Genomic DNA, 14,420 nt, shown 5'->3' with positions numbered 1-14,420 from the left:
TCTTGTGTAAAATCATTTATGTAATGAAAACCTAGATTAAGCCTTCATCTTGGGGACAGCATAGCTGTCTTAATGTTTGTGTGTGTTCATGTTCATGTCATTGTTTTCAGTATCAGATTCGGCATATATGTAAATAACATATCACTAGTAGTTCTATTGCACCTTCATAGAAGTCATTAAGTAATCCAGACTCATTATAGTAATGTATTGTTACTGCACCTTCTATTGTGTAATGATATCTATATACAGTAGGTTGGTATGGGGGAGCACATACGGTACACAAGTCTTTATTGATGCTGGTGTGAAAGGCCACATGTGCACTTGTGTTCCCACAACAATCAATAATGTGCAGGGAGAGGTGGCTGGATTCAGAACTGAGCAACACTCTCTCTGAGTGTCTCGTGACATGGGAGGTATAAATACCTTTAGGCCTCCTGCTAATCCACCTATCGTTAGGACTGCTGACTCACAGGGAGTAGGCCACAGCAGGAGGAAAGAGAGTGCTAATACCTCACAGTGAAAAACAAGGGATTAAGAATAATATGCATGTAATGATTTCCATTATAGATATCGGAATTGTTTTGGTTTATTATGTTATTATGCAGATACAGGCATTGATAAAAAACATTAACATTGCTTAAATGTGGACACCACACCTCACAAGTTATTTCTCATTTTGTGAGACAGTGAATTGGATCTGATTCTGAAGGGTGACTGATTCTGAAATACAATATACTGCCCAGGAAACACCAGCAAAGCATCGCATGAAATGAACAAAGGTCTTGATGTCAGTGTCAGGGATAAAGAAAGGCACAACCCAGGTTAACAACTGAGGGATTAGCAGAAGACCTACTCTCCCCTGTATATCTGTTTTTGGTGTAAAGATAAAAACATGTGTATGAGAGTGTACGTTTAGACTGTCTCTATATGACATAATATAGTTCTTATGTCTGCCAATCCTCAATCTTCAACATAATCTCATGGCAATGTAACTGAAGAGACATCCAAGATTCTATCAGTCTGTGTAGGGCTTATGCTCTACCTCAAACATAAATGCATACACACATATGGCCATTCACACACATTCCAAACAAAGTCAGCACAAACCACCACCCCATCATTCATAAGAGAGTCCATCAGAAGAACACACCCCACAGTGGGGCATGGGAAAGATACATGGAGGGAGCCATGATAATACATAGGAAGATTCTATGAGCTCTGGAAAGATACATTTCTTCCCTTGAATGGTCAGACGTAGATTGTCGTCCTCCTAAGCCAAGGCCCAGTAGCAGTCAGTCTCCGGGAGTCCACAGCAGTCACTGACGGTAGACTCAGACAGACAGATGGTTCACACAGCAGAGCTGGAGGCCCAGCCCACCTCCTCATACACGCCTTTCACGTGCCAGTAGACGGCATCCAGCAGTTTGGTCCACGCCACTGCCACCTCTGGAGTGATGTAATCACGAAAGACTTCAACCAGCACCTCCAGAATCACCCCACACAGGTTCTGAGAAAGAGAGAGGGGGAAATGGAATGCTTTGGTGTGCCTGTGGATAATAGTTATGTGAAAACATGTTGCCTGGTTCTTCCTCACCTTGAAGTAGACAGGCTCCACCTTGTGTCTGAGTGCATGGGCCTTGCCCAGCAGCTTCAGAACAGACACCATCTTGTCCTCGTCATGGAGGTTCTCCACCAGGGTGTTGATGGCATTCATCACCCTGCGTGAGTGCTTCCTGAGCTGGGCACTCCTCTCCAGCTCCTCAGGGTCCTCCACCTGTTGGAACTGGCTAAAGTACTGCTTGGAGGAGGGGAAGTTCACAAAGAGCCTGGAGAAGAAAGGAGGTGCATTACTTGGCCCAGTGAGATATTATCAGTGAACATAGTTGAAGCATGTTGACACAGCTGCGGAGCATGTCTTCCCTTTTAATGTTTAACCACTTTCCAGGTTCTGTACAGGTTATGCTTCATTTACTCAACCATGGCCTGAGCACAAGCATGTGCTATTCAAATACAAGATAACTGTGTTTGTAAAAACATACATTTCTTCCAGCTGATAAGGCAGAATAAATGTTTGTCAGTTAACAAAAAAACTGAGTGAAGAAAAAAACAAGCACAATTATATCATGTACCACAATGTAGAGCAAGGCATTGGTAAGAATCTATACAGTATCACACCCAGCTTGTCATCATGCTACAGGTCTGTGTACATCCTGGCGTTTCGGTGGCTACTGCTATGTTCTCCTGAGTCTAGGAGGCCTGTTGGTCCAGGTGATTGATTTATTTGGAAAAAGATGCACTGGGTACAACCCAGGCGATAACACGGTATAACGATTCCACTTGTTTCCAATGTGGTCCCTGATGTCTGGTCTCAGTGGCTGACAGTGACTGTATACAAGCTGCACAGCTCTCCCCTAAAACTCACAAAGCTGGTGTTTCATCATCTCCATGTCTGGCCATAGGATTAGCAGACCAACAGTGAAGTGTGCTAATGAAATTGAGATGGTTAGTTGGTTGCTTGTGTAATTACACACTGAAATAAACGGTCAGAATGGCTGTGTGTACTCAGGCAGCAGTGACTTCATCTGCTGCTTCCCTCTCACTGTGTTACTTTCGGGGTTGGAGACAATTAGCTCTACATCATAGGGATGTACCATATGGTTGGTTTGGACGGATGCACCTACACCCACACTCATGTTCAACATTGGTGTGCTACAGTATTTGTGTATTCCTGTCAGCTCTTGTAAACACCCAAATAATGTATTAGGATAAGACAAATTTCTTACGTACCACCCATCAAATTCTCTACCATATAAAAACAGAATAACTCCAATGATGATATAGGCTTTCTTTGTGTAATAAACTGGTTTGAACACTGGAGACCACATTGTGAAAGAGAATAGTATTGAGCAATAAATTACAGCCTACGGTGACCAGGACAGATACAATACAGCTGTCTGTGTGTATCTGTTCCAGATGTCCCATACCTCTATCCTTTTAAAACCCATAACAGAAAATGGAACCTTTATGGGGAAGCCATTGTGTTTCGATGAAAGCACATGGCTTCCTGTCACGTCCTGACCAGTAAAGAGGTTATTTGTTATTGTAGTTTGGTCAGGACGTGGCAGGGGGTGTTTGTTTAATGTTTTTCGGGGTTTGTTGGGCAATGTTCTATGTTGGTATATTTCTATGTTCGTTCTAGTCTTTCTATTTCTATGTTTAGTTTATTGGGTTGACCTTCAATTGGAGGCAGCTGTTCCTCGTTGCCTCTAATTGAAGGTCCTATTTAGTAGGGGTGTTTTTTCATGGGTTTTTGTGGGTAGTTGTTCCGTATGTAAGCTGTGTCCTTACAGGACTGTTTTTCGTCGTTGTTTTTGTTTAAGTGTTTATTTTGGTTTTCTTCGTAAATAAAGAAGATGAGTATTCACATTCCCGCTGCGCCTTGGTCCCATCTTTACGACGAACATGACACTTCCACTACCTTCACCTGTGAAATCAAGTGTTGGGAGGAAGCAGACAAGGAAGACAGAGGACGGGGTCTCATTCTCTTCTGCTTAAAGTGGAGGGTCTATGCAATGACATTCAATTGTAAAGCCAGATCCTCTGTTTCACTCATAAGTAGTGAAGACAGTGGTGTTTAATCTCTCCCTTGACCTATGGTGGCTGCATATAAATAGCCTCATTAGTGTTTTATAATCATCAGCCTGTTAATCCTACTCTGGGATAGGGCTCATTCCTGAGATAGTTGCATGGCTGTTCTAAAAGTGACATACTTGCCCTGAGTGGAAATTGTATAGGTATTTGATAAATGCAAATACAACTACATATGGATACCCTGGATTGTGTTACAATGAGATGCATCACTGATAAAACACTTTCAGAGAGCTATGGGTATTTCACATTGGATATTTTAGTTATTTAGAGAGCTAAATTAACCAAGCATAGTTTTTAGTATTAAACTGACAGAGAGAGAGAGCAGTTGAGGTTTGAGGTTTGACATTATACTTGAACATGCCTTCAAATCTCCAAAGATGCCAAAGATTTTAAAGAACCCTTGACAGCTAAAGTTTGCTCCTTGTAGATGCTCCATGTCACCATGTAATACTACAGGCATTTGGAATGCCTCAGAGCAATTTGAGGCTTAAGATGTTTTAAGTACCGGTATTCAAGTATTGCATCAAATGAAAGCATTGCAATTTATGACCAAGATTATGTCCTTTTAACTATTTAACTAACTATTTATAAGTTTTATGTCTTGGGGTGGAAGCTGTTCAGGGTCCTGCTGGTTCCAGAATTGGTGCATTGGTACCACTTGTCGTGCGGTAGCAGAGAGAACAGTCTATGACTTCGGTGGCTGGAGTCTTAGACAGTTTTTATGGCCTTCCTTTGACACAGCCTAGTGTAGAGGTACTGGATGACAGGGAGCTCGGCACCAGTGATGTACTTGGCTGTCCGCACTACCCTACTGTAGTGCTTTGCGGTCGGATGCCAAGTAGTTGCCATACCAAGTGGTGTGCAGCCAGTCAAGATGCTCTCAATGGTGTGACGTCGGCAAACTTACATTTACATTTACATTTAAGTCATTTAGCAGACGCTCTTATCCAGAGCGACTTACAAATTGGTGCATTCACCTTATGATATCCAGTGGAACAACCACTTTACAATAGTGCATCTAAATCTTTTAAGGGGGGGGGTTAGAAGGATTACTTTATCCTATCCTAGGTATTCCTTAAAGAGGTGGGGTTTCAGGTGTCTCCGGAAGGTGGTGAAACTTAATGATGGTGTTGGAGTCGTGCACAGCCACGCAGTCATGGGTAAACAAGGATTACAGGCGGGGACTAAGCACTCAACACTGAGGGTCCCTGTGTTGCGAGTCAGTGTGGCGGATGTGTTGTTGCCTGCCCTCGCTACCTGGGTATGTCCCGGCAGGAAGTCAAGGATCCAGTTGCAGAGGTAGGTGTTCAGTCCCAGGGTCCTCAGCTTAGTGATGAGCTTGGAGGGAACTATGGTATTGAACGCTGAGCTATAGTAAATGAACAGCATTCTAACGTAGGTGTTCCTTTTGTCCAAGTGGGAAAGGGCAATAGAGGATGCGTCATCTGTGGATCTGTTGGGGAGGTATGCGAATTTGAGTCGGTCCAGGGTGTCTGGGATGATGGTGTGGATGTGAGCCATGACCAGCCTTTCAATGCATTTCATGGCTACAGATGTGAATGCTAGTCATTTACACAGGTTACCTTGGCATTCTTGTGCACAGGGACTGTGGTGGTCTGCTTGAAACATTTAGGTATTACAGACTGTTTCAGGGAGAGGTTCAAAATGTCACTGAAGACACTTGCCAGCTAGTCAGTGCTTGCAATGAGTACACGTCCTGGTAATCCGTCTTGCGGCCTTGTGAATGTTAACCTGTTTAAAGTTTTTACTCACATCGGCTACGGAGAGAGTGATCACACTGTCGTCTGGAACAGCTGGTGCTCTCAGGCATGGTTCAGTGATGCTTGCCTTGAAGCGAGTAGTGAAGGCATTTAGCTCGTCTGGTGGGCTTGCGTCACTGGGCAGCTCGTGGCTGGGTTTCCCTTTGTAATCAGTGATAGTTTGCAAATCCTGCCACCTCCGACGAGCAACAGAGCCGGTGTAGTAGGATTCTTAGTCCTGTAAGCGACAGCTGTAGCCTTTAGCTCAGTGCGGATATCGCCTGTAATCCAGAGACTGATGTGGTAAACTCCTCAATGTCATCGGATGAGTCCTGGAACATATTCCAGTCTGTGCTAGTGAAACAGTTCTGTAGCTTTGAAAAAGAAAAATTATAATAAAGACCTACTGGTAGAAATGAGGTAAGACGGATTTCAGTTTTCCTGCATCAAAATAACCAGCCACTAGGAGCCTCTGGATGTGCATTTTCTAGTTTGCTTATGGCCCTATATAGCTCGTTGAGTGCGGTCTTAGTGCCAGCATCGGTTTGTGGTGGTAAATAGAAGTCTACGAAAAATATAAATGAAAACTCTCTTGGTACATAGTTATTGACTCGTGAGGGGCAATGCTGTCTCATGGTGCAAACATCACCACTACAAAGGCCTTGCTCATCACAAATGGTCACAGAGGTTAGCTACTGCTTGTCTGCTGTAATATACACTGCTCAAAAAAATAAAGGGAACACTTAAACAACACAATGTAACTCCAAGTCAATCACACTTCTGTGAAATCAAACTGTCCACTTAGGAAGCAACACTGATTGACAATAAAATTTCACATGCTGTTGTGCAAATGGAATAGACAACAGGTGGAAATTATAGGCAATTAGCAAGACACCCCCAATAAAGGAGTGGTTCTGCAGGTGGGGACCACAGACCACTTCTCAGTTCATATGCTTCCTGGCTGATGTTTTGGTCACTTTTGAATGCTGGCGGTGCTTTCACTCTAGTGGTAGCATGAGACGGAGTCTACAACCCACACAAGTGGCTCAGGAAGTGCAGCTCATCCAGGATGGCACATCAATGCGAGCTGTGGCAAGAAGGTTTGCTGTGTCTGTCAGCGTAGTGTCCAGAGCATGGAGGCGCTACCAGGAGACAGGCCAGTACATCAGGAGACGTGGAGGAGGCCGTAGGAGGGCAACAACCTAGCAGCAGGACTGCTACCTCCGCCTTTGTGCAAGGAGGAGCAGGAGAAGCACTGCCAGAGCCCTGCAAAATGACCTCCAGCAGGCCACAAATGTGCATGTGTCTGCTCAAACGGTCAGAAACAGACTCCATGAGGGTGGTATGAGGGCCCGACGTCCACAGGTGGGGGTTGTGCTTACAGCCCAACACCGTGCAGTACGTTTGGCATTTGCCAGAGAACACCAAGATTGGCAAATTCGCCATTGGCGCCCTGTGCTCTTCACAGATGAAAGCAGGTTCACACTGAGAACATGTGACAGACGTGACAGAGTCTGGAGACACCGTGGAGAACGTTCTGCTGCCTGCAACATCCTCCAGCATGACCGGTTTGGCGGTGGGTCAGTCATGGTGTGGGGTGGCATTTCTTTGGGGGGCCGCACAGCCCTCCATGTGCTCGCCAGAGGTAGCCTGACTGCCATTAGGTCCCGAGATGAGATCCTCAGACCCCTTGTGAGACCATATGCTGGTGCGGTTGGCCCTGGGTTCCTCCTAATGCAAGACAATGCTAGACCTCATGTGGCTGGAGTGTGTCAGCAGTTCCTGCAAGAGGAAGGCATTGATGCTATGGACTGGTCTGCCCGTTCCCCAGACCTGAATCCAATTGGGCACATCTGGGACATCATGTCTCGCTCCATCCACCAACGCCACTTTGCACCACAGACTGTCCAGGAGTTGGCGGATGCTTTAGTCCAGGTCTGGGAGGAGATCCCTCAGGAGACCATCCGCCACCTCATCAGGAGCATGCCCAGGCGTTGTAGGGAGGTCATACAGGCACGTGGATGCCACACACACTACTGAGCCTCATTTTGACTTGTTTTAAGGACATTACATCAAAGTTGGATCAGCCTGTAGTGTGGTTTTCCACTTCAATTTTGAGTGTGACTCCAAATCCAGACCTCCATGGGTTGATAAATTGGATTTCCATTGATTATTTTTGTGTGATTTTGTTGTCAGCACATTCAACTATGTAAAGAAAAAAGTATTTAATAAGATTATTTCTTTCATTCAGATCTAGGATGTGTTGTTTAAGTGTTCCCTTTATTTTTTTGAGCAGTATATATACAGTAAGTTGTCATGACGTTGGCCTGTGGGTAAGGTTTATGACCCCCCCCATAAATACCTTTCTCCCTTCCCCTCTCTGACCCTACTGAAGGACTTGAATAGCCTGTGTTAAATATAGAGAGTCTGGGAACATCAAACAAATGGGGAAAGGAACCATATTTTGGTAATAAAACCAGTTGGAAATATGCTTTGGAACGTAATGAGTAGGGATGTCAGTTCGTTGTTATCTGAGACATTATGACTGATGACAGGACGACATAAACTGTACCTGAGAAAGTATACACCCTCTAGTTATCAGAGTAACATGGAATTGTTATGCAATTGAAATGTTTGATATTGAAATTGTTTTTTAGGAGATTAAATGTAATTTTAGCTTCCAAATGAGAGATTTGGGTTTTCATAAGGAAAGTGCCCTGCTTGATCAGTGGCCCACCCCTGTGAAGAGGAGGGGTTATAAACGATGAAACACATCCTTCCCCCCTCTCCACTATGTAAGCCTTTGACGAAAAGATAACCAGGTTGTTCCAGTACGGGAGGTCTGCAGCCTCTACGTTAGAAGGACACACATGTCAAGTACAGAACTAAGCCAACCTCGGCGTGAGCTTTGGTGGCGAATGGTATGAACTTTGAGCTTATTCACTACAGAAGTGATACTTCCTAGCCGTTGAGTTAGCAGCGGCCGCTGTAGACGTGGGCTAGGAAAGGACGGACGACGGATCCAGTCTAACAACCAGACGAAGATACCACCACGTATCCAATTTACCACCAGAGACATTCTTCCGAGTTTACAGGAAGATCTGTTCGCCAACCCGGCCAGCATCTACGACCAATCTACCGAAGCGCAGCTCAGAGTAAATATTTATTGCATTTTCCTTTTCCAAATGGGCGGTAATTTAGAATGCATAAGATACTGTATTTACGATAGCATAGCTGCTGTTTCTTTGTTCCTAAATCTTCCCGCTCTTTCATTCAAGCCCAACCCCCTTTCCTTTGTGTAACCAGCCATCATGTATGACATCATTTGTATTCGGTGTATTTGTAATTCTGTGTGATTAGTTTAGGTATTTAGTAAATAAATAATTAAACCCAATTTTGTATTGCTGATTCAACTTGTTAGCCAGGGTTCGTGAAGATAGCCAAGAATTTACAACTTTCATTATGAGACTGAAAATAAGATAAGGGTAACCCTTATATTGACTGCTATCGATGTAAAATATTACTAAGTATTTTAAGAGTTTATTCGGAAGATAACGGCTCTATAAACGTTATTCCGTGGTGCCCTGACTTTCTAGTTAATTACATTTACATGATTAGCTTAATCAGGTAATATTAATTACAGAGAGAATTTTATAGGTTAGCATGTCATATCACTTAATCCGGCATAGCCAAAGACACGACAAAGTCATGGATGGTAGTATACCCAAAGCTATCTGCCTTTTAATGGTTTGATACAGTATAATGACCTCCTGTCCACTATGTAATGATGAATGGAGGGAGTGTCCCTAATCACGGATCTTCACGGACCTCAATGAGGGATTAGACAGAGACATCCCTGTGAGGGTTCAGTGAGTCAGGTCAGAAATCCCTGGTCTGCAGATATGTGAAACATGATCTGCACTCAGAGAGGGAGCACCTGCAGAGCCAAATATGTCAGATTGGAATAAGAGAGAGGAGATCAAGGTGCAGCGTGGTAAGTGCTCATAGTAATGTTTATTATAACTCAGAACACTAGATCAAAACAACAATCAAAGGAAAACGAAGGTCACGTTCTGCAGGCTAAACTGAACTGTACAAAAATAAGATCCCACACTGAAAGGGAAAAAGGGCTGCCTAAGTATGATTCCCAATCAGAGACAACGATAGACAGCTGCCTCTGATTGGAAACTATACTCAGCAAAAAAAAGAAATACAATGACATAGAATGCCCACCCCATATCACACCCTGACCTAACCAAACAGAGAAAAACGGCTCTCTCAGGTCAGGGCGTGACAGCAGCAAGATGGATTGAGCTGCACGCTTTCCCCTCTGATTCTGCCAACTGATAGGAAGGGAGCCAATTTCAGATGCAATAGCTCAGATATGAGTGATGGCGCTCTCTCTAACAGACTGAGAGCATGCAAGTCAAGTCAATCGTCATGTTACAATCTTCACACGTTGTTAAAATAACTTTCAGTTCCCTTCACTTATAGTGGGGCTCACGCAAGGGTCATGGAGAGATTGTAATCTAGGTTGCAAGAACATTGTTATTTATTACACCCAACTATTGCAACACGATTCGGTAAAACAACCATTGAGCAAGATAAGGAGCCATGTGCACTTGCCATGTTGGCAATGTAATAATTAAGGAGAAGCAAACTTTAGCCTGGTTCTAAAATCAGCCTTGGTTGAGGCCCTGAACATCCCTATGATAACAAGATGCTGCTGAGAGTTTTGCTCCCTGTGTTGGCAGAAGTTGTTGCCACTGGTCAGGGGACTGCAATCACCAGCTCTGTTTGTGTGTGTGTGTGTGTGTGTGTGTGTGTGTGTGTGTGTGTGTGTGTGTGTGTGTGTGTGTGTGTGTGTGTGTGTGTTTGTTTGTGTGTTTGTGTGTTTGTTTGTGTGTTCAGCAAGAACAATATGTGTGTGCTGTGTTGAAACAGTTAGCATTCAGTAAGTTACAGCTCTTCTGTCATCAGCCCTCCACAACTCCCCAAATGGAAATGGGTGCACCTAGGCAAGTTTATCAGTGTCTTTAGGCGGACAATTTCAAGATGTTATAGGCAAGAAACAAGGGAAAGAGAGTATAGGTAAAGTTTACCTGATGAGAATGGCCACTCCGACATCATCACAGTTCTGGTAGACTGTGGCCCAGGTGTCCTTGATCATCTCTCTCTCTGAGTCACAGAGTGGGTCTAGGCGCTCCAGGCGATCTGCCTTTACCTCTCCCTGCTGCCTCTCCATCCAGGAGTCTATAGTGCTGCAGGAGTGGTGTGTTGAAGACAGGTGATAAGATCCCCAAGAACACAACCCCCACCCAGTTCCCTTTGTTTAGTCTCTCTCGTTCAAACAATCCCCTTTTTATTACCCTTCTCTTGCTGAGAGACCCTCTGTCCCGTCTCAACCTTTTCTGAGTGAGTGAATGAGGAACACTAAAAAGCAAGAGGAAGAGCGCGCACACAGAGTGAGGAGGAGCCACACACTCTCTCTCCCCCCTCTCTCTTTCTCTCCCCTCTCCCTCCCCACCCAATTTGGTACTTGCCTATTTTCTGTTTTTGTGTGTTCATCAAATCAAATTTTATTGGTCACATACACATGTTCAGCAGATGTTATTGTGGGTGTAGCGAAATTCTTCGTGTGTGTGTATGGGAGGGGATATTGAGAGGAAAAGCATTCAGATTTTTCAAGAGTAATGTGAAAAACAGTTAACAGCTATAGGGCATTGTGAAAATGATCTGCATTAGACAAAATGTTATGTTTGCTCTCATATGAACACAGATAAAGAGCATTGCTCAAAAGATTAAGGTATGCTAGAAATGGAGAAGTCTTTTGTTGGTTTAGTTTTCCTCCATAAAAAAGGAAAGATCATATCAGTAACTAGAATTTTATTTCTGTTGTGCACAGGTACACTCCCTGAAGTATCAAGTATCTCTCGTTCAAACAATCCCCTTTTTATTACCCTTCTCTTGCTGAGAGACTCTGTCCCCTCAACCTTTTGAGTGAATGAGGAACACACTAAAAAGCAAAAGGAAGAAAGCGCACACACCTCTCTCCACCCAATTTGGTACTTGCCCATTTTCTGTTTGTGTGTTCAAATTTTATTGGTCACATACACATGCTCAGCAGGTGCTATTGTGGGTGTAGCGAAATGCTGCGTGTGTGTGGGGATATTGAGAGGAAAAGCATTCAGATTTTTCAAGAGTAATATGTTGTAACGGCTGTCTGAAGTAGTAGACCAAGGTGCAGCGTGGAATTTGTTAATCTTTTATTTTAGATGAAAAAGGCACTTCAAAGAAAAACAGACGACAGCCAACCAGTCCTGTCAGGTATCCTAACACACTAAACAGAAAACATCTACCCACAAAACCCAAAGGAAAAACATGCTGCTTAAGTATGACTCCCAATCAGCAACAACGATGTACAGCTGTTCCTGATTGGGAGCCATACCCGGCAGAAACAAAGCAATCCCCAACATAGAAATACAGACATAGAATGCCCACCCAAATCACACCCTGACCAAACCTAAATAGAGACATAAAAAGGCTCTCAGGTCAGGGCGTGACAGTACCCCCCCCCCCCAAAGGTGCGGACTCCGGCCGCAAAACCTGAACCTATAGGGGAGGGTCTGGGTGGGCATTTCTCCGCGGTGGAGGCTCTGGAGCTGGACGCAGACCCCGCTCCACCACTGGCTCACCCCTCTTCACTGGCTCCCCTAGAGCGTGATCTCCTGCCGCCGACCACGGACTGGGGACCCTCGCAGCGGGCCCCGGACTGGAGGGCGACTCTGGCTGCTCCGGACAGGCGGGCGACTCTGGCGGTGACTCTGGCTGCTCCGGACAGGCGGGCGGCTCCGGACCGGCGGGCGGCTCTGGCGGCTCCGGACCGGCGGGCGGCTCTGGACCGGCGGGCGGCTCTGGACCGGCGGGCGGCTCTGGACCGGCGGGCGGCTCTGGACCGGCGGGCGGCTCTGGCGGCTCCGGACTGGCTCTGGGCACAGGCCTCACCAGGCTGGGGAGACATGCAGGAGGCCTGGCTCTGGGCGCAGGCACAGGACTCACCAGGCTGGGGAGACATGCAGGAGGCCTGGTTCTGGGCGCAGGCACAGGATAGACTGGGTCCTGAAGATGCACTGGAGGTCTAGAGCGCACAGCCTGCACAACCCGTCCTGGCTCGATGCCCACTCTAGCATGGCACTTGCGGGGGGCTGGGATGTAGCGCACCGGGCTATGAGCGCGCACTGGAGACACTACCGCATAACACGGTGCCTGACCAGTACCACGCCGCTTCCGGTAAGCACGGGGAGTTGGCTCAGGTCTAACGCCTGACTCCGCCAATCTCCCCGTGTGCCCCCCCCCCCCTGCCTCTTCACCTCCACCTGCTGCCCCGGCAGGTTGTTGCATTGGTCAAATAGCTGTTCCCAAGTCCAGTCTATTCTTGCCTCCAATACTTCCAGCGGCCAGGATGCCATCTCCTCCCGAGCACGCTGCTTCCTCCACTCCTGGTGCTGCTCCCCTCCACGCTGCTTGGTCCGTTTTTGGTGGCTAGATCTGTAACGGCTGTCTGAAGTAGTAGACCAAGGTGCAGCATGGAATTTGTTCATCTTTTATTTTAGATGAAAAAGGCACTTCACAAAGAAAAACAGACAACAGCCAACCAGTCCTGTCATGTATCCTAACACACTAAACAGAAAACATCTACCCACAAAACCCAAAGGCAAAACATGTTGCTTAAGTATGACTCCCAATCAGCAACAACGATGTACAGCTGTTCCTGATTGGGAGCCATACCCGGCAGAAACAAAGCAATCCCCAACATAGAAATACAGACATAGAATGCCCACCCAAATCACACCCTGACCAAACCTAAATAGAGACATAAAAAGGCTCTCTCAGGTCAGGGTGTGACATATGTGAAAAACAGTTAATAGCTTTAGGGCATTGTGAAAATGATCTGCATTAGACAAAATGTTATGTTTGCTCTCATATGAACACAGATAAAGGGCATTGCTCAAAAGATTAAGGTATGCTAGAAATGGAGAAGTCTTTTGTTGGTTTAGTTTTCCTCCATAAAAAAGGAAAGATCATATCAGTAACTAGAATTTAATTTCTGTTGTCCACAGATACACTCCCTGAAGTATCAAGTTGCACATTTACAAACCTCGACATTTCATGGCTTGTTTACTGTTGGCAGTGTTATCTCCAGACATGTCTTGTTATGAGTTAAGTTTGATCCTCCTTTTTCTTTTGAGATTGTGCTTTGACATTGGTGTAGAAGTTACCTTATTATCTCACAATCTCCTTCTTTCCGTCCTTGTGGTTTGGTAATAATAGATACAGTAACAACAGAAGGGGTTGGGGACCTAATCAACAAGAGACTTGTGGATTGGATGTGTAAGCAGAAAGTAGGTTACATGGGAGTCAAGGAGTCAAACAAATCACTATCATATAAGGGTTACAAGCTTGAGCTGATACATGTTCAACACCTTGCTTTGTGAGGTCCAATTCCAGTAAGAGTTCTTCTAAACTTCTCCATCAAGGAAAGCAATGTAACACATGAAAGATGTCCATAGAGAGGACAGTTTTTCACTTGTACTTTTTCATATGAGAGGGGTAGATGTTTTGCAAGATATAAACTTGAAAGAATTTGACATCTCAATAAAGTAGTGTGAACTTGAACATATACCCAAGGATTAAGGGCAGGTTTGCTGGGTGTGGACGTTGTCTTGTCAATGAGAAATATATGGGGAATAGGTTTGTCAAGCGGTGAGCAGTGCAAGCTGGAGCATGTGCCACTGTGACTCTGTAATTGATATTGTGAATTTGATACACTGGACTGACTGTTCTCCACATGATGCTAATGATCTTCCAGAGTCTTCAGTAGGCTTTACTTTACACTCACAAGACACGGCTTGCAAAGTGTTTCACATAAAAAAGATCTTTGTTACAGCACTGATCTTTCTCTTTATGTTATGGCATATTAGTGTGTAGCCCAAACTGTTTGGATGCTAC

At 45.1% G+C, this 14,420-nt stretch overlaps 1 protein-coding gene across 1 annotated transcript; it reads right to left on the bottom strand.

Annotated features, from left to right (window-relative positions):
- Window positions 1-568: 568 nt before the first annotated feature.
- LOC106606987 (cytoglobin-2) lies at window positions 569-10,848 on the bottom strand. The gene is made up of 3 exons (XM_014203521.2): window positions 10,514-10,848; window positions 1,595-1,826; window positions 569-1,507 (listed from the first exon to the last, which is right to left on the bottom strand). Exons 1-3 carry the CDS (start codon window positions 10,654-10,656, stop codon window positions 1,349-1,351), a joined length of 534 nt encoding a protein of 177 aa, XP_014058996.1. The 5' UTR covers window positions 10,657-10,848; the 3' UTR covers window positions 569-1,348.
- Window positions 10,849-14,420: the final 3,572 nt, after the last annotated feature.

Source organism: Salmo salar, chromosome ssa06 (genome assembly GCF_905237065.1).
Source record: "Salmo salar chromosome ssa06, Ssal_v3.1, whole genome shotgun sequence".
Lineage (NCBI taxonomy): Eukaryota > Metazoa > Chordata > Actinopteri > Salmoniformes > Salmonidae > Salmo > Salmo salar.
Note: the sequence above shows the minus strand (reverse complement) of the source record. Positions and strands in the feature narration are given on the sequence as shown.

Bases quoted from the DNA above. Each gene is read 5' to 3' on its own strand.
- LOC106606987 (XM_014203521.2), bottom strand. From the start codon at position 10,656: ATGGAGAGGCAGCAGGGAGAGGTAAAGGCAGATCGCCTGGAGCGCCTA. The intron at 1,827-10,513 runs GTAAACTTTACC...TTTCTTCTCCAG, and splicing joins GGAGTGGCCATTCTCATCAG to GCTCTTTGTGAACTTCCCCT. The intron at 1,508-1,594 runs GTGAGGAAGAAC...TCTCTTTCTCAG, and splicing joins TGGAGCCTGTCTACTTCAAG to AACCTGTGTGGGGTGATTCT.